The sequence below is a fragment of the Epinephelus moara genome, chromosome 13, assembly GCF_006386435.1.
Source record: "Epinephelus moara isolate mb chromosome 13, YSFRI_EMoa_1.0, whole genome shotgun sequence".
Classification (NCBI taxonomy): domain Eukaryota; kingdom Metazoa; phylum Chordata; class Actinopteri; order Perciformes; family Serranidae; genus Epinephelus; species Epinephelus moara.
In genome coordinates this window covers 20,751,578-20,771,395 of record NC_065518.1, presented here as the reverse complement: position 1 = coordinate 20,771,395, position 19,818 = coordinate 20,751,578, and the positions used below count along the sequence as shown (strand labels likewise).

General features: G+C 44.1%; 1 protein-coding gene across 5 annotated transcripts in view; it reads right to left on the bottom strand.

Moving 5' to 3' along the window:
- kcnc3b (potassium voltage-gated channel, Shaw-related subfamily, member 3b) overlaps positions 1 to 12,656 on the bottom strand; it is a 68,423-nt gene extending 55,767 nt beyond the window's left edge. For 4 of the 5 annotated variants that reach the window (XM_050059590.1, XM_050059593.1, XM_050059594.1 and 1 more), the window contains exons 1-2: positions 12,525 to 12,656; positions 284 to 971 (exon numbers count right to left, since the gene is read on the bottom strand). In XM_050059590.1, the coding sequence (XP_049915547.1) occupies positions 284 to 971; positions 12,525 to 12,550 (714 nt within the window). In that variant the 5' untranslated portion in view covers positions 12,551 to 12,656. Of the gene's footprint in view, positions 1 to 283; positions 972 to 8,258; positions 8,947 to 12,524 lie in introns of those variants that run through there. The other variant, XM_050059592.1, reaches the window with a different exon arrangement.
- Positions 12,657 to 19,818: the final 7,162 nt, after the last annotated feature.

Genomic DNA, 19,818 nt, shown 5'->3' with positions numbered 1-19,818 from the left:
CTGCTATACTATTTTCCATTTCCCCTATGCTATCAGCATTAATTATTCAATATCAGTAAGTCTATGTCCTGCCATTTAATACAGCCTATCCTGTCAGGGATTACACACACAGCGACAGTCAGCCTGCAGCTAATTATGAAGGACTGGTTTCAATGATAATGTGGCAAGAACATTTAAAAAGCAAAGTTTTAAAAACTTATTATGACTGAAGCAGTGCATGCACAATATATGCAACAGTACAGACAAAAGTTGGTCCCTCCAGGAGAGACATTGGGGAACTCACCCGGGCATATTTGGAGGAATACGGGTCTTCAAACAGTGCCCATATTCGGGGCTGCCAGGTTTTCCACCAGCCTGCTTTCCTTGCGTCCTCCTGCATGCACAGTCTTTTCAAGTCCCCATCCGCACCGCCCAGCGCCGGCTCGTCGTCCGGCGCGTCCGGTTCTGGAGTCTCGAAGCTGTCCAGCGCCTCCTCCGCATCCCGGTGCTGCCGGTAATTCATCCAGCAACACGCCTCCACGTCCGTCTCATCGATGCCCCAGAAGGCCAGCTCCTCTTCGAACAGGGGACCGCACACATCGTTGGGACAGTGCAACTTCCCGGTGCGGTAATAGTTGAGGATGAAGGAGAACACTGACGGGTGGCGGTCGAAGAAGAACTCGTCTAATTTGGGGTCGTAGTCGAAGTTGCTGAACGCGTCCGGCTCGGTGAGCCACGACAAGCGGGTACCGGGCAACGTTTTTAGGGTGCTCCGGTAGGTCTCATGCCGCACCCCCCCGCAGTTTATCACGATTTTCTCGCTTTCCGACGGACAAGTCATGTCTGCGCTGTAACATGCTTTGTTGGACGACTTGTTCCCACCCTTGCGCCCTTTGAAAGAGGATACACACACCGAACTGAGCATAGAGGACCGGGGGGGAGGGAGAGGATGAGAGAAACCGAAGGGAGGAGGAGGGAGGAGTCTGAGGAGTCTGCGGGGAGAGAAAAAGGGCAGAAATTTTAGCAGAAGGGAGAAATAGATGTGGATTATCAACATTGCAATACAAATGAACAAACACGGGCTGTAATGCCAGCTGTATGTGCAATCAGTCACTTGATAATCAGCTGGTGGAAGGACACAAAATGACCTTGTGCAGGTGCAGTGAGTGAGAGGAAAGGGGGGGGGGGGGAAATGAGGGGTGGCAAAGTTGTTTTTAACATCCTGGAGCAGGCAGATGCAACTTATGAGTGCAACATGGAAACAGGTGAGCACATTCATGAGTCAGCATCCTCACAGCACCCTGACTGTTGACACCACAGTGATGAGAAGATGTCTTGAGCTATTGTGATTTGACCGGGGGCCTCCTCTTAGCTGCTATTCCAGCCATCACTGGACTAACAATCTCTAAATTGATCTGGTCAATGCTCATGGCATTTAAATCCTCTTCCTAATTAGTGAGACTTGAGCATCCCCCCACATCCATCCACACCTGCAGCAACCCTCCTCTGGGCACCTAGGAGTGTGTGAGGAGGAAAAAGTGACAGGAAAACTGGGGATCCATCTCCCTGCTTCTTCCCCCCTTCCCCAAGAATGCCTCTCTGACGTAAGGTGGCGCAGCACCGTGTGTGTGTTTGTGTACAAGCATGTGTGTGTGTGTGTTAATTGCCTCCCGAGAGTGCGGTGTCCGTACTAATGTTAGATCTCCTCAATCAGCCTATGTGCGCGCTACACACACTACTGCAGCCCCCTCCGACCGCACTGAGATTCATGCGATGCACAATTATGTCAATGCTCCCTCTGCCACTTCTCCCATGCACTGCTTGTGTATGTGTGTGTGTGTGAAGACATGTAGAGATAGAGAGGAGGGTGAGAAAGAGGGAGAGGGGGGAGGAGAAGGAGGCCATAAATCTGATTTTTAATGGAAGGATCGAAAAGGACAGGACAATGAGGAAAACAAGGCAGACAAAGAGCTGAAGATGAGGAAAGTGAATGCAGCACGCTCACTACTAATATTGTGTCTTCCCTATTAATGGAGGAAGGGGGTTGAGGAGAGAGTGTAAGGGGGAAGAGGAGGAGGGGGAGCATCGAAAAGGAGAGTGCACTATAAAAGTGAATGAATTCTGCTGCAGTAAAAAAGCCAGAGTTATTTGCTCTCCCTCCTTCTTCTCCCAGCGAGGTCAGATTATTCGCCCGCGAGCTGCATTGCCATCCATGGGGATGGAGGGATGGAGAGGTGGGGGGGGGTGCTTCAGAGAAAAGACACGCGTCCACAGCAAAAAGCCCATACATGCGCCGCATCTATGTTGTTAACCTTTTTCTCTATTCAAAGAAATGCACCACTCTCCTCTCCCCCCCCCCCCCCCCCCCCCCTTTCCTCCTCTTCTGCGCGCTCTCACCGGCCCTCCCCCTCTCCCTATCTCACTACTCACTTTCTCTCCCCTCGCTCGCGCTCATATTCCGCATAAAGGAATCACATTTCATTGAAGGAGGAGAGTCAAGGCTTCATTCCTTCCTCCTCTTCCTCCTCTCTCACAACATACTCTTATCCAGTGCCCCCTTTCTTCTCCTGCTTTCCCCTCTTTCCCTGCATTTTCCTCCATTTCTCCCTTCTCTCTCCTGCTTCACTCCATCCTCCTGTCCTGTCCTGTCCTGTCCTGTCCTGTCCTGTCCTGTCCTGTCCCGTTCTCTCTCCCACCCCCCTCCCCAAAGTACCTCACTTGACAACTCTCTCCTGCTCTTCCCCCTCAGACTTTTGCTTCCTGTGATGTAGGACACTGCAGTCTTTCTTTCTGACTTGTTATTGGTGTTTGCTCTGTTGTTTTGCTCATCTCACTGCACTTTTTTTTTTTAAAAATCTGAGGAAACAACTTTTTGGGTTCATGGAAAAGTTTGCTGTTTCTCCTTTGTCTTCAGATCTCACATTGACATTAAGTTTCTTGTCATTTTTTTTGTATTTCTTTTCGGATATCCTGGACTTAACAGCACTCAGGTAAGATCTGCTAAGAGTAAGACTATTGCATGGGGATGCAGTCAGAGTTAGGGAACACTAAAGTACAAATATTTGGCACTGTGCCCAGCTGGCAAAAACTAAAATTGGCGTGATGTGTGTGCACAGATTAAAAAAAGGCTTACATTTAACTGTTTTCCAGTTAACATCCAAGTTCTTTGCAGTGTTTGCTGCAGAGGCATGATATGCACTCTTGAGTTTCAGAGTTGCACTGCATCACTCTGCAGAAGTAGTTTCGTCTGCATCTAAAAAAACCTCTACAAATCAAGATTAATTCAATGTAATAAGGAAGTGATAACTTGCAGTAACTTAAACTGAGCAGTTTGACAGTGAGGTCAGGCAGGCAGAGAGTCCTGTGGGGCTCTCCAGCCGGGGCCGCTTGTGTTGTGGGATGGATTATGTTTCAGCACCATGGACAGCGGCGCTCTCTCCCTCCTCTAACGGGATGCTAAACTTTCCAGAAGCAGCTTTTTGTGATCTCTCCATGGAACTTTTATCCCTTGGATGACTTTTTTTTTTTTTTTTTGGCTTCACTTTGTAACTTCCCCTACTGCACCTCCTCGCTTCTACTTCACAGGCAGCTGCAGTTTATTGGTGGACTGCTGAATATTTTATACACGGACAGCCGCAAGTCTGTAACTGTGGCTAAATGCCTTTTTGTCCCCCCTGACTCATGTGTGGTGGGGTTATTGATTTTTAAAATGTACTTAAGTATTGTTATTTGCATTTAAAACCAAATTTGGGAGGTTAATTTGGATAGAGTTTCCTCAGAACTCATCTTTACTGAGTTTGATTGAAAGTAGTTGTGAACAGGACCAGATTGCTGATTTTAATGAGCTCAGGATGTATGAGTTTGATGCTTTCTAGCTGCATTTCAGGAGAATGTCTGCAGTTTGAGGCTTAAAACGAGGGAAGTAAGCACATTTCTTTAAAAGCCAGCCTCAGCACTTTAATCACTGACAGCAGTGCAATTGCCTGAAAAATAGAAGGAGGAGAGGGGGGGAAAGCATGAGGAGGAGAGGTGTGAAGAGAGGGGGTGAAGCTATAGAAGGTGATGTGTAAAATGGAGGAAGGAAGTTGAGAGATGAAAACAAGCTCAGGTGAGATAAGAAGGGAGGCATAAAGAGAGGAAGCAAGAGGCTGAAAAAACTGAGGGAGAAGCAGGAGGAGGGGGTGCAGAGAGGAGGAACAATCTCCACCAGCACCTCTCTTTCTCTCTCCTGCAGCATTTCCTGCCTTGGCCACCATGTCCTGCGCCACCCTGCTACTACTGCCTCACCACTGCACACACACGAGGGGAAAGACAGCGAGAGAGAGGGAGGGAGACGCATACACACACACACACTCACCTGGCTGCAACAAACAGGCTAAGAAACGCATTTTGAGGGCGAAATGAGGCTCGATCAGGAACCTTTAGATACAGGAGATGATTTCTGCAGTGGACGGATAGATGGAGAGAACGGGGCTGAGAGAGAGAGATGGAGCGTGCGCACGCCTCGTGCACGGAAAAGGCTGCACTGACGCTAATATATATTAGCAGAAACACTGCAGCAAGAGGGGGAGGGAGCACGGGATTATGGGATGCATTGACTGTGAGGTACCAGCAGCAGTAACCGGGGGGAGGGGAGGAGAGCGCACGCTAGATAGAGAGAGAGAGAGGGAGGGTGAGAGAGAGAGGGGGAGAGAAGGCAAGGGAGGAATTTGAAGGAGTGCTGACTACGCGGAACAGACCCAGCAGTTGGCAGAAAAAGCAAAAACCTTTACCAATCACAGAGGGGGAGATAGGGGGAGGGAGATGAGATGGAGAAGGAGGGATGTTGGACAGAGACGGAGAGAAAAGGATGGAGAGAGTAGGGAGGAGGATGCAGGTGAGGTAGAATGAGCAATCCTGGGGAACATGAAAGAGGGGAGAGAAAAAAAAAGGTGGGGGGAGACGGAGAAGACAAAAAAAAACACCTTGCAGTGGCTCAGGATAGCACCTGAATGGCTGTAAAGGTGTAGGAGGTGTAGGGGGAGGGGTGGAGGTGGAGGTGGGGGGTAGAAATGGTCTGCAATACTAATAAGAGCAATGAAAACAGTGGATTGATGAGGAGAGAGGAGGAGAGGAAGGAAAACAAGTGTAAAACAGACATACAGCTGAGCTGAGGAGCAAAATACCACTGGGGGAAAGGAGGGCTTTGCAGGGGAGTGTGTAATGTATGTATGCATGTGTGTGTGTGTGTGTGTGAGAGAGATAGCACAAATTACGTATGTGTTTCTGGTGCGCAGCCATTTTTTTTCCCACCCGCTACCTCATCAAAGGATGTAACCACAAGGCTTCACGCTGTTCCACCCATATCACCTCCCTCCCTCCCTCCTTTCCTGATTCCTCTCCCCCTCATCTCTACCTTATCTCCCTCTCCTCTCCTCTTTCTCACACTCCCCAGTGTTGAGGAGACCCCAACAGGAGAAAGCAAGGCACTGCAGCGCGGTGAAAAGCACTGCGGTCACCTCCCCTTTTAGTGCGGTGTCACACCACCACACAGTGTCCTCTCCCCCCTTGAATTGTCATTGCACCTCATGGTGTACCTCCGAATCTGGCAGGAGAAGAAGAAGAAAGGTGCGTGGCAGTGTGAGGGTAGGGGTGAGAGGTATGAGCTGAATGAATAAGAAGGAAAATGAGATGAATATCATGAATGGATGAAAAAGAAAACAGGGTGCGTATGCAGAGGAAAACAGAGAACAAGGCCACACAATGACCCAGTAGCTCCGAGACGGCTAATGCAGAGGAGGGTAGGAAAAAAAACAACAGGGCATTCCTCATCATAATAAAGCTCACTAGTGGCCAATTCCCAGAACATGAATTAAATAGCCAATCAATTAAGCAAGCAGAAAAGGAAATGGCAGCTCTTCTACTCAGCAACACCACCGTGGAGATCTCCAGGGGCTGACCAATCCACACATACTGCAGCACCAACACCCCCTTGGGGGGGGGGTTCTGGTCCTCCCTCCCACCCCCCAGAAGCTGCTCCTGCTGCTGCTGCTACCCCTTCAGCCACCTTTTTTCTTTTTTTATGAGAGAAAGAAAATCATGTGCTCCTGGTCTGCTCCTTTTAGCTGGCTGAGGATGATTAATACATAAGGCCATTTTCAGGAATAGGCCAGCAGAAATGAAGCCTGTAATAGAGCTCTGAAAGCTCAGCCAGTGTCCATGACTAAAAATCCTTCCTGCCCACAGGAGGATAAATGTTGAGATTTTTTTGGGGGGTAGGTGTGCCCACTGTGTGAGACTTCACAAATGACAGCAGGAAGGAGAGGTACTACAGCTTCCTTCGAGGAGCAGCGATTGGTGTAGGAGAGGTCAGAAAAAGCCCTGAAACAGCACTGAGTGCAGGCTATGGGATAGTGTGTCATGTCGGGAAGGATCTCTATTTTTGGAGCTGGATGAATCTGAGCAAAAAATCCCTCACTGTTTTAAAATCTGGTTCTTGGAGAATTTGCATCAGGAGCAAATTGCTTTAACCTCCACACCTCCCGACTCTCTCTTAGGTCATTTAAACGTGTCTGCTCCTAATTAATCGTGCTGCACTTCCTGCAAGATTAGGACCATTATGATCCAGCTGAGCAGTGATGTGGTACACGGGGCCAGACAGACAAACGGGACCAGGGAAGATGTATTACTGCACTGACTCCTAACCTGTGAACCAGCTGGCGATTAGACAGAGTAGGGGTGGGAAGTCGCAGATTAGACTCTCAACAGCCAGGAGAGGAAGGGAGAGAAGTTGAACGTGAAGAAACAAAGGGAGAGGATGAAAGGTGAGCCTCAAGGTCAAGGTTTGACAACGCACAAGGGTGTGAAAGGAGAATCAGCTCGATCAGGTGATGAGTTAGTTGGAAGGACAGAGGGAAAGTTCTCCTGAAGCTGGTAGGAAGACGTGAGATGAGAGAGAAAGCATCGCGGCCAAGGAGAGAGGAAGGGTCAGAGGCAAGAACACACACACAAACCCCGGACACGACAGATGCGTAATTCAATCACAGCCCTCAAAATAGATTTATTCCCCCCCGTTGCTTAAACAGCAGCGCCCTCCTTTCGAGCCCCATCACTACTCTACCAATCACATCCACTGACAGCATGCCACTGTCTCTGGTGGGGAGGTTTTTTTTTTCTCTTTCTTCTTCTTTTTTTTCCTTTGCTAAAATCGAAGGGGTGTTTTCTGGGTTACCCTCAATCTAAAAATAGCTCCAGCTGTAGATTTATAATGCAGGAAAGCAAGGGAGAGAGAGCAAATGGAGGAAGAGTGTTTCCCATTAGGGGGAAGAGCACGCTGGAGCCAGTTGGCAGGGGGAAAAAAAGCAAGGCATGCGCTGGGAAGTGAAGGAGGAAGAAGGCGTTACGAAACTAGAAGACTTTGTGTGTGATGCAGTGGAATGCAGATGGAGCAAGTTGACAGGGTATAGGTGATGTGGCGGCGGAAGAAGGGGGGAAGAAGAAGACCACGTCTAGACGTTTAACTGCCCCCATAGACTTCCTGGATCCTAGTGACGCTATGTCCTTCCTGTGGCTCTGCTCCCCTTCTTCCTCACACCTCCTTCTCCTCTACCTCTCTCTCTCATATGTGTGTGTTTGTGTGTCAGCCCTCTCGCCCTCCTATATGGTTCCTTTATCAAACCTCCATTTCAGGCCTTGACACTTACCACAGTGCTGCCACGCCACACAGACACAAACACTGGAGGCACATGCAATCATGCACACACAAAAAAAAGCAATACACACATGGACATAGTTGCTCATGCAGACGGACACACAATGATGCCGAGAGGAATGCACACACACACACGCACACACACATTCCCCTCAGAGGCATGAAACTGCTCTGATCTAGTGGTGTAGATGGGGAAACACCCACCATTTGTGCAATGAGGGATGTTAGGATTCGAAAAATGAAATTTATAGGCGTCATATCAGTGGATAAATCAAATCTGACTGCTAGAGTACAGTTGTATTTGTATTACAGCAGCTAGAAATGACAATAAAAACCACAATAAATTTGAAGACATTGTGAATTACTCCAGATATTGATCAAAACACAAGCAAGGCTACAGAATTTTTAGAAATAAAAAACGCAGTTATTGTGGATATAACGATACTTGTTGAATGTAGGCTAGACGCTTTTTCTTCCTTCTCTTTTAGAGCTGGCCAATAGATGCTCTGTTATTAGACGGGTATAAACGCAGAATAAAAAAAAGCCACCAAGAAATACAGACATATACACAGACACGGTTCATACTCACTTGCTTTTGGTTCAGGTTCGTTTCGAGTGCGTGCAGAAACGCGCACATCAAGCTTTGAAAAGATCAATCAAAATGTAGTTTTCTTTGTTAGATCGCTCTTTCTTATGATTTCAGAGAGTATCCAGTTTCTCGCAGGCATTCGGTTCATCTGCTTTTTTTGCTCCCCACGGTTAGAATAAAACAAAATAGGGATTGCGCGCGTCTGTTGCTGGAAATCTCGTTTTGACACCGTTATTGCCGAATGTTACTTATAGCTTATGGTCATGCTGATGATGGCAAAAGGGATGAGGCTTTTCGGATGGAATGAAGCAGAAGTCTTTTTTTTTTTGTTGTTGTTGTTGCTATTTTCCCTCGATTTCAGAGCCCCCTCTCCCACCTCTTTGTTATTGCCAGAAAAATAAAAAATAAAAATTGCCAGCCTTTGTTACAGTGTCTCTACGCTTCCAGGCGCAGGGTGTAGCTACCATTCAGCTCTTCCTCTGTCTCCCCCCTTTTTGCAAATGTTTCAATGGAGATGCAGCCTGTAGACACCTCTCTCTTTGCCTTTCCCTCTCTGTGCCTCTCTCTGTTCCTTTGGAGGAGCGTCACCTTCTGCACTATTTTTTTTTTTCCCTCAGACGATACATGTGGGCGGATTAGAGAACAAGACAGAGGGGTGGGAGGACCCCGGTGAATACAGAGGCTAATTTCTCATATGGCTGTGCTGAACTTCGTAAATACATATGCTGCGAATATACACATACCAGGGATTTAACAGGAAAGGCTAGATTGATTTATGATCATGTGTTTAATTGGGGTTTATTCCCCCCCCCCCCCCCCCCCCTTTCTCCTCCTCCTCCTTCCCCACTTAGCCCACATAGCCCACACATGCTCACTCTGCTGGACGGACGCACAAACACCATTTTGTCTACAGGTTCCCAGCCTTGACTCTGATTTGGCTGACATCAGCAGTCATGTGTTGGCAGAGGAGCAGGTGCGTTATATGACAGTGAGTTTCAATAATGATAATAATATATCAATAATAACAAACACATGATCTGTCTTTAAAAATGCCTCTATTTTAAAAGGACAGTGTGTAGGATTCATGGAGATTTAGCGGCGTCTACAGGTTAGGATTAAAGACTGTAACCAACTGAAACTTCTTCCAATAAGAATTCCTTCAGTGCTCCTTGTTTCGGAGCATTTTATCAGGAGCCACATTATCCTCAAACAGACCTGAGGCCTGTACCACGAAGCCAGTTTAACTTACCCAGGATATCTTTTCGTTATCCGGCTTGACTAACCCTGACATTGCACAACGTGATTTTGCCAGACATGTTCCTGGATCAACAACGCGATCAACCAACGTTCTGACATCATCCGTGTGCTGCCCCTGTGCTTCTTTCAAAGCTATTTTGTGCTTCTTCTCAGCAAGTTTTCCAAATTGAAGTTAGTACAATTGCACAAAATCCTGCAGGGTTAGCAAGTTAGCGTGCCAAATAGGTGGGCTGTTTTGTTTTTTTAACCTGAGAATCCAGGCTTTCGTCCCTGGATACTTTTTTCGTCAGTGATCTGATTGGTCAGACGTCAGAGTGTTGACAGTCTGGGATTCGACACTCTGAAGTTAACCTGCTTTGGATCGGTTAGCTGTTCAGCATAAGTTACCACGGTGATTTATCCCGGTAAAAACACAACCAGCTTCTTAGTACTGAAAACCTAGAGTTAAACCTGAAGTTACCTTGCTCACTCCGAATCCTGCTTCGTAGTATAGGCTTCAGGTGATTAAAACCAGTCAAAACACTAAATAAAGCAGTCTCATGCACGTTGCAAATAGGAAACTCACCCAGCACCTGCTTTGTATGCTCAACTTATTTCTGATCCAGATGTTCAGGAGGTTTAGCCTGGAAATCCAGATGCCCCGTCCCCAGCAAATTCGAATTTGCACTGCACAGGAATCTGGCCCCGACTAGTAGAGCCCGCTGAATCGCCATCGGACCAATCAGATCAGTCTATCTGACAGAGGCGGGCTCTGGGCGGGCGTAACATGATGACGACAGCACTGCGCAGTAGGAGTCTAAAAGTAAACAGCCAAGATGGGAGCTGCCGAGGGACCGCGTCCATTCAGTTTAGCTTTGGAAGAAACGCTAAGCCAACTACTCTTATCTTTTTCCTTAAGAGAGGAACAGAAGACTGCCCCAGAAGCCTTCTTTTCCAGGAAGGATGTTTTTGCCGTTTTGCCGATGGGATACAGCAAAAGCACAATATATCAGTTAGCCCCACTGTTCGGCAAACAAATGGGGCTTAGTGCAATGAATACGTCACCTTGTTTTTTGCTCTGATTGGTTATCATGCTATCCAATTGCATGCGGCGGCATTTGAAATGCCTCCGTTAGTGCTGCCCCTTGGGTAGGAAGGGTGTATCGGTGAGGGCCAGACTCAAAATCTTTCTAGATTTGAGTCTGGATTTCCAGGCTACAGGAGGTTTTTACTGGGAGCTAAATTATCTGCAGCTGTCTTTTCCTCTCCAAAACAAATGGACCTGGTGATTTAAACCGGTAAAAACACAGAATAAAGCAGTTTAACATTAAAACACCAGTGTTTTTGCTGCGCTGCTCGTCGCGGAGGTGCTGCTAACTCTGGTGGCTGACGTGAAAATGCAAATGGCCCTATCTAGAGCCAGTGTTTGTTTGTCTGTTCTGGGCTACTGTAGAAACACGGCTGTGCAACATGGCAATCTTCATAGATGAAGACCCACTTCCTATGTAGATATAAACGACTGATTTTAGAGTATCAAAAGCGAAACCTTTGTTATTTTCAGTTGATTATACACTAAAGAAAACATACTTATTATATTACATTTCTAATAATATATCTTGCACACTGTACCTTTAATAAACTTCAGTCACTTTAAGACATAGGTGTAGATTTCGGGGGGGACGCAGGGGGGACGTCCCTTTCAATATAGAACATGTGTAAAGTCTTCCAAAATGGAAGTAGCAGGGGACTTTTTAGACAAAATTAAAGACATCTACACCATAAATTTGGCCTATTCAACTGGCAAGCAAGCAACTTCTGCTTGGCCCAGCATACATAAATCTAAGACAAAACATGTGAACCACACTGTTTTTGCAGGAGGTCTGAGCCACACTCCAGTGGAAGCACAGTGATCAGCAACGTTGCCGATGCATTTACAGTATCGACAGGAAGCTCAGGGTCGAGTGCAACACAGCCTCATAAAAATTACAACAGTGGTAAAAGGGCAAAAGGCTATTTCTCAGGTGCCTGTGGCGTTTTCCTTTGACCACAGAATGTTCTTGTAACAGCAAAGTGCAGACAGAATAAGGGGGAAATGCAAGTTGTTCAAAGTGCATTTAGAATTAGTACAAAAGGAGATTGTGTTGCTGTTAAATGCACAATTAAAAATGCAAAAGGGCTGTTTGCATAGGCTTAGATTCTAGTTATTTATTTAAAACGTGTGCACAAATTGAGGCACTTTATGGTATGAAGGACACAAAATAGTCTTGGATCTGTTTCTGTTTCTCATCAAGTGTAGCTCCCTTCCGTCTTTCTTTGTATTATCATACACCTATTTGGGAAGCCAATGCCAAAATTACAAGTTTGACCCCCACAGCAGTTATATGTCTGGCTAAGGAGTCCTCAAGTAAGGTCTGTTCATTGTAATTCACTCTTATCATTATTTTAGGTCTTGCTTTTCCTTATATGTACAGTATATTGTATGCCTAAAATTTGATCACACCTTATGTGGTTCCCTAACCAACACCTCTACTAAGTGTGAGGTTTAGAGCCGTTTTCTGCGCCCTCGGGAAATCACACATAATTCTATTTTGCGCTATATCACTTCTTGTTCATTTACAACCCTTCACGCCCCTGCAGCGGCGTCTAGAAACGGTCCGACACAAGATTTATACAGGTGTTGCACTCAATAATTCTTAGATAATTCAAACTGTTAAAACAGCAGCTACAGCCCCTCAAGCAAAATCTGTAGGCGTTTTTAATACAGTATGTTAAAGGTAATATAATAACAAGACTAAGTGAACTAATTCCTAACTACAGACATGTTAATGCTAGCATGCTCACTGTGACAGTCTGTGTTTAGCAGGAAATATTTACCAGGTTCGTCATGTTAGCATGTTAACATAAGCAAATTAGCTTCACACAAAGTACAGCTGAGGCTGATGGGTATGTGAGTTTAGCAGGTGGAGGGCAAACTGAGGTGCAAACTTAAAGGAACACATAAAAAGGATCATTTGTACATCCATTACTTACTGTGTTTTATCTTGAATTCGTGACATAAACTCTGCTTTTCTCGTATGCCTCCACAGTGAAGGAGAATCCAAAAGATTAATTTATCCAGTCGTAACCTCAGTGCTTCCCAAACATGCCTTCTTACGAACTCTCTATGATATATGGGTAGTGCACACTGAGCATGCCTGTGCTCTTGAAGGCTGGGAAATACTGGGGATTGTGCAATAACTTGGGGTGGGAAATATTGGGGATTGTGCAATAACTTAGCACAATAACTTGGTGTTCTGTCTGTTTTTCACATTTTGTCTGGTTTGTGTCTTATGAGTGTGTATGTTTGCCATTTCCTGTGTCTTTGCTGTTTTGTGTATATTTATTGTCTGCAAGGCAGCTGGTGTATGTACTCGAGTCCACGACAAATTTCCCCTAGGGGACAATAAAGTATATTCTATTCTATTCTATTCTATTCTGTGCACACGTGTATGAGCTCTGCTTGAGCACAGTTCAAATGCATGCGCGCGTTCAGGCATGGTACTTGGCCTTGTATGACTATTTGTAATGACGTTTTAAATCATAATGTTTTCGCAAAAATTAATGTGTTTGGGAAGTACTACATGATATTATGCTACATGAGTTGGGTGAGTGCTTGTAAAAGGATGTAATAAAGCTAACTTCAATTCATGAAGAATGTTTGCCTTTTTGGATTCTCCGCTCACTGTGGAGGCATGTGAGAAAAACAAAGTTTTCTTCATGAATTCAACGTAACACACGGAGAGTAACAGATATACAAATGGTCCTTTTGTGGGTGAAGTATTCTCATAATAATAATGATGTTGCTAGATAAAAGATCAGGGGGTCGTCAGAGTCATTAGAAGTTGCTATCAAAGGGCCGTGAATATCAGAAGCAAGTGTCATGTGTTCACACCAAAGGTGATGTGAATTTTTGCGTTTGAACGCTAGGATATTTTGTGTTGACTCGCTTCATGCGTGCGAATAATTCACATCATACATGTGTGCGATCACTAAATCGATGAATGAACTTCCACCGGTACGTCCTAGGCATCAAACGTCCCCAGAGGATCTCAATGCTGATTGGCTATCGTGGCGCGAATTGGTCGCTAAAGTTCAGATTTGTCAATTCTTGCGAATAAGCATATGATGCAAAATCACCCTACTCGCTTCATTCATACCACTTAATTCACGTCTTTAGCATCATACGTATCGCATCCAGCGCATTGCCCAGCAGGAATTCGCATTTGATCGCGGCTGTACATTGACTTTACACGTAAATCACTTGTGCAAATTTTTTTTTTTTTTTTGCGCTCAGTGTGACCACAACATAATAGTTGCCGAGACATTTCGTCCTGAATCAAAAAAAAAAACCTGCTGGTGGCAGTAGAAGTCAGGGGGGTTCATCCTCTGGGGAACATCAGTGTCTTTACAAAAATATTGTTGTTGAGATATTTCAGCCTGGAAGTGGCGGAACAGCCGACTCCATCCATAGAACCACACCGCTACCGCTATCAGCTAAGAACGAAAAGCAACCTTCTCTGCATAGAGCTTAAAAGTAAATTCCCTCCTTAAGCGTCACCAGACTAGAACAGATGCAGCCCGAAGTCGTTCACAGAAAGTAGCTGACAGTGTTTCTTCATCAACCTGCATAAATACTGAATGCCCAACTTTGTTCGTCCTAAGAGCGAGCATTAGCCAACAGACACATCCACGGTCAGTCTCTTGGCGGCAGCACGGTGCAGCTAGCTCATGCATAAGGAAGTAGAAAGCAGCAGACCTGAGGAGACTTTGTGTGGTCAGGAGAAGATTCTTAAGCACTGACGGAGAAAAAAGCAGAACTGTGATGATGTCCTTAACCTCTTGGTTCACCATTAGTTCCAGTAAAGGTTATTGTTTTTGAACAGCCTTTACTATACGCTGTATTTGCAGTATATCTACCATCGTCCATATATGTGCACAATAATGTGCTGTGGGGGGAACAGAAAGGATGTCTGGCCTTGAGGATGCAAAGACTGATTGACAATGAGAAACCAATGGGTCAATATTCTCAATTGTTGTTGTCCATCAATAATCGGAAAAACAGTGTCCACTGACTCAGTGCTTCCTGTGCTCATAAATTAAAACATGCATGTGATCTTCAGGTCTGTTTTGGTGGACGTTGGCTGCACGGTGATATTAAATAGATTCTGCTACAAGAACAAAACAAGACTAACAAATCAAACTTAGCAGAGTTGCTGTTTCTACGCTGCGTATGTAAAACCCACAGACCACACAACACATGCCAGCACTGACTAATCACTTTTGAGAACATGTGCAGTAGAAGGGTAGACTGTGAGCTGCATCTTATTGAATTATGGATCAAGTGGCATGTTAGCAACAGCAGCAATGCCTCCAATCCCATCATGAGCTTCGTTAAACGCAGTCCTATTACTATGTTATTCCCAGCACTGCAGTTATTAGGCAGACAATTTCGGTGAGCTGGTCTATGAAGAGATGCTACAGTCCTCCAGAGCTGCGTGCTACAGCTTCATTATGTTATGCACTGCTGAGCAGTATTAATTACCTGATTAATCTAAGAATTAAAAGACATAAATACTGCATTATTATATCAATATAACCAACAAACAGAGCCTTATTGAGACTGTATTTTTATAAGTCCAGTCACCAGAATAAAATGTTTGCATTGTATATTTCTGCAGACCATGGATACATTACTTTTGCACTTTCATACATATCATTTAACCGTTTCTAAAGTGGTATAGTATATAAGCTGACGGTCATTGGGAGGTTGAGGGGATGGTGGGCACCATGACACCTGGTGAGATGCTTGCCAAGCTACAGAAACTGTTCATTGCTGCATTTCCAGCAGCATTTTAGCCACTAAACTTGGGTGTTTTTAGTGACCCATCACAGTTTTTCTAGTGGGCATAGTGCCATGAAAAGCAGTTGTGTTTTACAGTTATCGCTGCTTTTCTAACGGGGATTGTGCCCCCACTTTTTAGATAATTTTTTTTTTATCTTTTTGCCTTTATTACAGGACAGCTGGAGAGAGACAGAAAAGGCAGATAGAGAATGGGGATGACATGCAGCAAAGGGCCGCAGGTATGGAATCAAAAAGGGGATGTTGCAAAGGACTATGTGGGACGCACACTCTGCCTGCTAGAGGTCGCCCCCCAGAACCAAGTATTTTAAACCAAAACCTGATCTTTTCCCAACCATAACCAAGTGGTTTTTGTGCCTAAACCTAACCATGCGTTTACCACAATGCCGTTGAAACGTTAAGTTTATGTATCCACCACATAATAAAGTGCAAATATAACATATCTGGGGTTTACAGAAACGTACAATGCCAACATTTTTTCTGGCGACTGGGTTGCTATAAGGACGAATAGGCAATGTAGGAGTTCTGATAAGGTCTAAAGCTTTGACACACAACTGTGCATGATGTTGTACCAGATGAAGGTTGATATCACATATGACATGGAATGATATTTTGAGCTAACTTTTAAGCTAAAATAAAATTTGCCATCAATATTTAATAGAAGGAAATGTTCCTATCCGCTCGCCTGTGGACCGTCTCAATGTGGAGCCACAAACGCAGCAAGAGGAAGGATTGAGCAACTGATGATTGCAACACCATTTAACGTCCATACAGTTTCTCTGGAATTAAATGTCTCCACAATAAAATGGTTTCTAGATCTATCCAAACCTCTCTGATATTTGTGACAGCTGCTCTCAGGCACCAGCAAACTTGACTCATATGTTCTGGTCATGCCTGAGTCTTGTGGGATACTGGAGATGTTTTTCTGATGTTAAATTGAAGATATTAGAGCTGACTCTAGTCAGTTCTAACATCTTCACTTTAATTTAATTTAAGTTAATTTAGTTCTGCCAGTGTTTTACAAACACTTTGAGACAATGCAATCTATCTCGACTAGAGTAGGGGAAGTATGAGTGGAGAAAAAAGTGCAGATTGTTTTGGGGTGTATAGTATATACAGTGACATGAATATTGGTGCATAAACGGTATAGACACAACTATGTGTGGAGATGTAACAGTGTGGGTACATACATTTTGGATTGTGATCTTGTAGGATGAAGACAAGGTTAGGCTGACATGTTGATCTTGAGTATTGTCAGCTGACTTTTATTTTTCATTTTATTAATGTTTATTTTAATTTATTTCTTTGTATTAAATTAGTTACACACCTACTTTTGTCAATGTATGTTATTTAATCATTTTTATTTATTTTATTCGTGTATCATTACTTTGCTCTTATGAGCTGGGAGGGGACTGTTGGGGGTGAAAGGGTTGATATCTCTGGTTACAAAGAAAAACATGAAACTGTGTACAAATTGCTCAATAGAATTTGGTTCCGGGGAAAAAAAAAAAAATGTTTTTCCCATGTTCTCTTGAGTAATCTCTTCAGTTTTTTCTAAAAGGTCATACTTAAATGTGCTTGTGTTGTAATGTGTTGTTTCCAAATTTCTGAACATCTATAAATCCTTAACGAAACTCCTGCCTGAGCCAAACTGTTTTGAGCTGTAACTAACATTTCTTTTTTATGTGTGTAACTCTTAACTTTTATCCTTTAAATGTCATTTACAATTTAGAATCTTTGCAATTATAAATACTCCATTACTTGCAAATAAATGGGTGATTAATCCCTAGACAGCGTCAAGAGTGTATCCTTTCTTTTTTATACATCTTTTGTTAATGGAGAAAATCCTTTGATAATACACTCAGTTACCAGTTTATTATGTACATCTAGCTAAAAACAAAGCGTATTATATTAAGTTTGTGTTTAAAGTGTTTAAGAAAGATTTTGATTTATCGTCATGGTCACTTTGGAGACTATTTTGTGATGGGGACACTGGTGAACTTACAAACTGTAAACATATTTGCCTTTGTAACTGTGACCATAGCATATTAATGATACATTTTAACACATTGCAGTATGCTGTATCTTTATCATAACAACAAAGATCAATGCACTCCATTGATAGTAGGATCTGCCAGAAAGCTGTTTCCTGGAATATGTGTTCATGTTCCTGCTATTATGTCCTAGCTTTAGTGTTTCATGATTTCCTGGAATTGATAGCTCTGCTGGTACAATTTTTTGGAAGGCTACAATGAACAGATGTGGACTCATGGGACATTCCTGACCCACAGTGAAATCCCTGCCATTTCCAGTAAGATCGATATAGGCTGTTTCCGATGCAGCGTAAAATTCAGATTTTATAGACTGTTAAAAAAAAAAAAAAAAATGTTCTTTGTTCAGTGATACATTTCCCATCATCTGTCAGACCTACTCTTTCCAGACTTTTCCTCTCATCTTCAAGTGTTTACCCACTAGAGGGAGACATGATGTAGTTCTGCACTGAGGAGTCATTGTGCTGTCCTGTTGCACCACAATCATAACAGAGCTAACACCCAGTGTTGTCCTGAAAATTAAATATTTAAACTGTTGTTTCAGCAGACGAGTCGATTGCCCCCATCCACAATGTACTCTGAGGTTTGCTGGTCATCCACCTGAGGCCTTCGCAGCGTCACACCGAGCTCCGCACGCAGCCTAATTTAGAGCCTGAGGCTGCAGACCAAGGGCGTCAGCTTCACTTGAGCAATGTAGGGCACACTTTGCATCAGCCTCTGGGCAGCAAATCACACTGACACACAGGGAACCTACATCCCTCATTTCGTCACCGTGACTGCAACAAAAAGTCCAAATTAAACCACATTAAAAATTACAACATGGCTGAGATTGTGAAGGATAAAACTGCATCTCATTTTCTGACATCTTTTCAGTCACATTTTTGTAAAGAGACACTAGTAGCTCTTGAAGGTGGAAATAAAGTTCATCCTTCTAAAGCTAAAGGAAGCCTCTTCTCATGTGTGTGTGTGTGTGTGAGAGAAAGATAAAGAACGTACGTTTCCGCTTGAGGCTTCCAAAATCTGATCGGGCTCCATAATAATTTAGAGCCTGGACTCTTCTGACCAAGGTTTCATTTCGACTACCAGAAGGGCACACTCTCCATCAAACACAGGCCGCAAATCACACTGACATACTGCGGGCACACGAGGAGCTCAAATCCCTCACTTTATCTGTTAGTGAAGCATAACACACACATTTACAGAAGACTGCACAGCTATGAGAAGCTCTGATCGAAATAGGTAAGACCCATCAAATGACTCACTCGTCTAATGCGCTGTAAAGTTAAAAGGAAAAATAAATATACCAGCATCACATTAGGCCAGAGGATGTAAATGAGTTACAAGAGTGGTCATTAGAGAGCAACAGATCACAGGAAACACGAGTTTAAAAATCTGAGAGGCAGATTCAACCCTTTGCGTCTCAGGTCAGTTTAAAGGGGTAGTTCAGATCTTTTGAAGTGGGAGGCATTGTCCAGAATACTGAGTGCCGCCTCTCACATCCTGCGTGCCACTCTGGAGTCCCATGCAACACTACTTCTTCTTGTTATATTAAATTCAATATAACACTGATCAGCAGGCGCAGTCTGTTTTTGCCAACATTTTCACTCATTTTTAGTAACTCCTGTACTTATCACACTCCTAATGTTACTCTATTAGGCACTGGTTTTTGCTTTTGCTCCTTGAAAACACTTCTATGTTATATCTGTATATTCTGCCAGATATATAATACTCTAATGTTATAAAACTGGGCCCAGGGAGTGACCCTGACCCATAGAACCCACTGGTTGTTCTGAGTGTTATCTTTGCTCTCTTCAAAGCTACCAGGCTTCTTTGACATAAACAGTAGTTTTACTTCACAGAACACAAAGTTGCTGGTCTGCCGCTGCCTCTATTGTTTAGTTTGTTTGTGTTATTGTGTGACTTTGGTGTTTAAAAAGGTTCATTTGGACTCACCAGAGTTGCACAATGACTGAAACAAACAAACCGACCGGGGCAGCGGTAGACCACTACCTCCTGTGCTCTGCAAGGTCAAATTACGGCTAAGGGAGCGTAGTGGCTTTGAAGAGAGAGATATACAATTTTAGTTCCCCATTGGAAAGGGCTGTTTGATGGCAAGGTAAAGCACTGAAAATACTCTGATTATACCATACACTTAAATGGTTCCTGATGTTATCAGATAACAGTAAGAGTAATATCTTACTATATAATAACGAAAACTCTGTGGGTGTCTCTGTTCCACGTTTTTCTCCTCACTGACTTGGTCAATCCATGTGAAATTTGGCACAGTAGTAGAGGGTCATGGGAGGATGCCAATGAAGCAATATTACATCAATTGGCCAAAGGAGGGCGCTATAGCAACCGATTGAAATTGCAA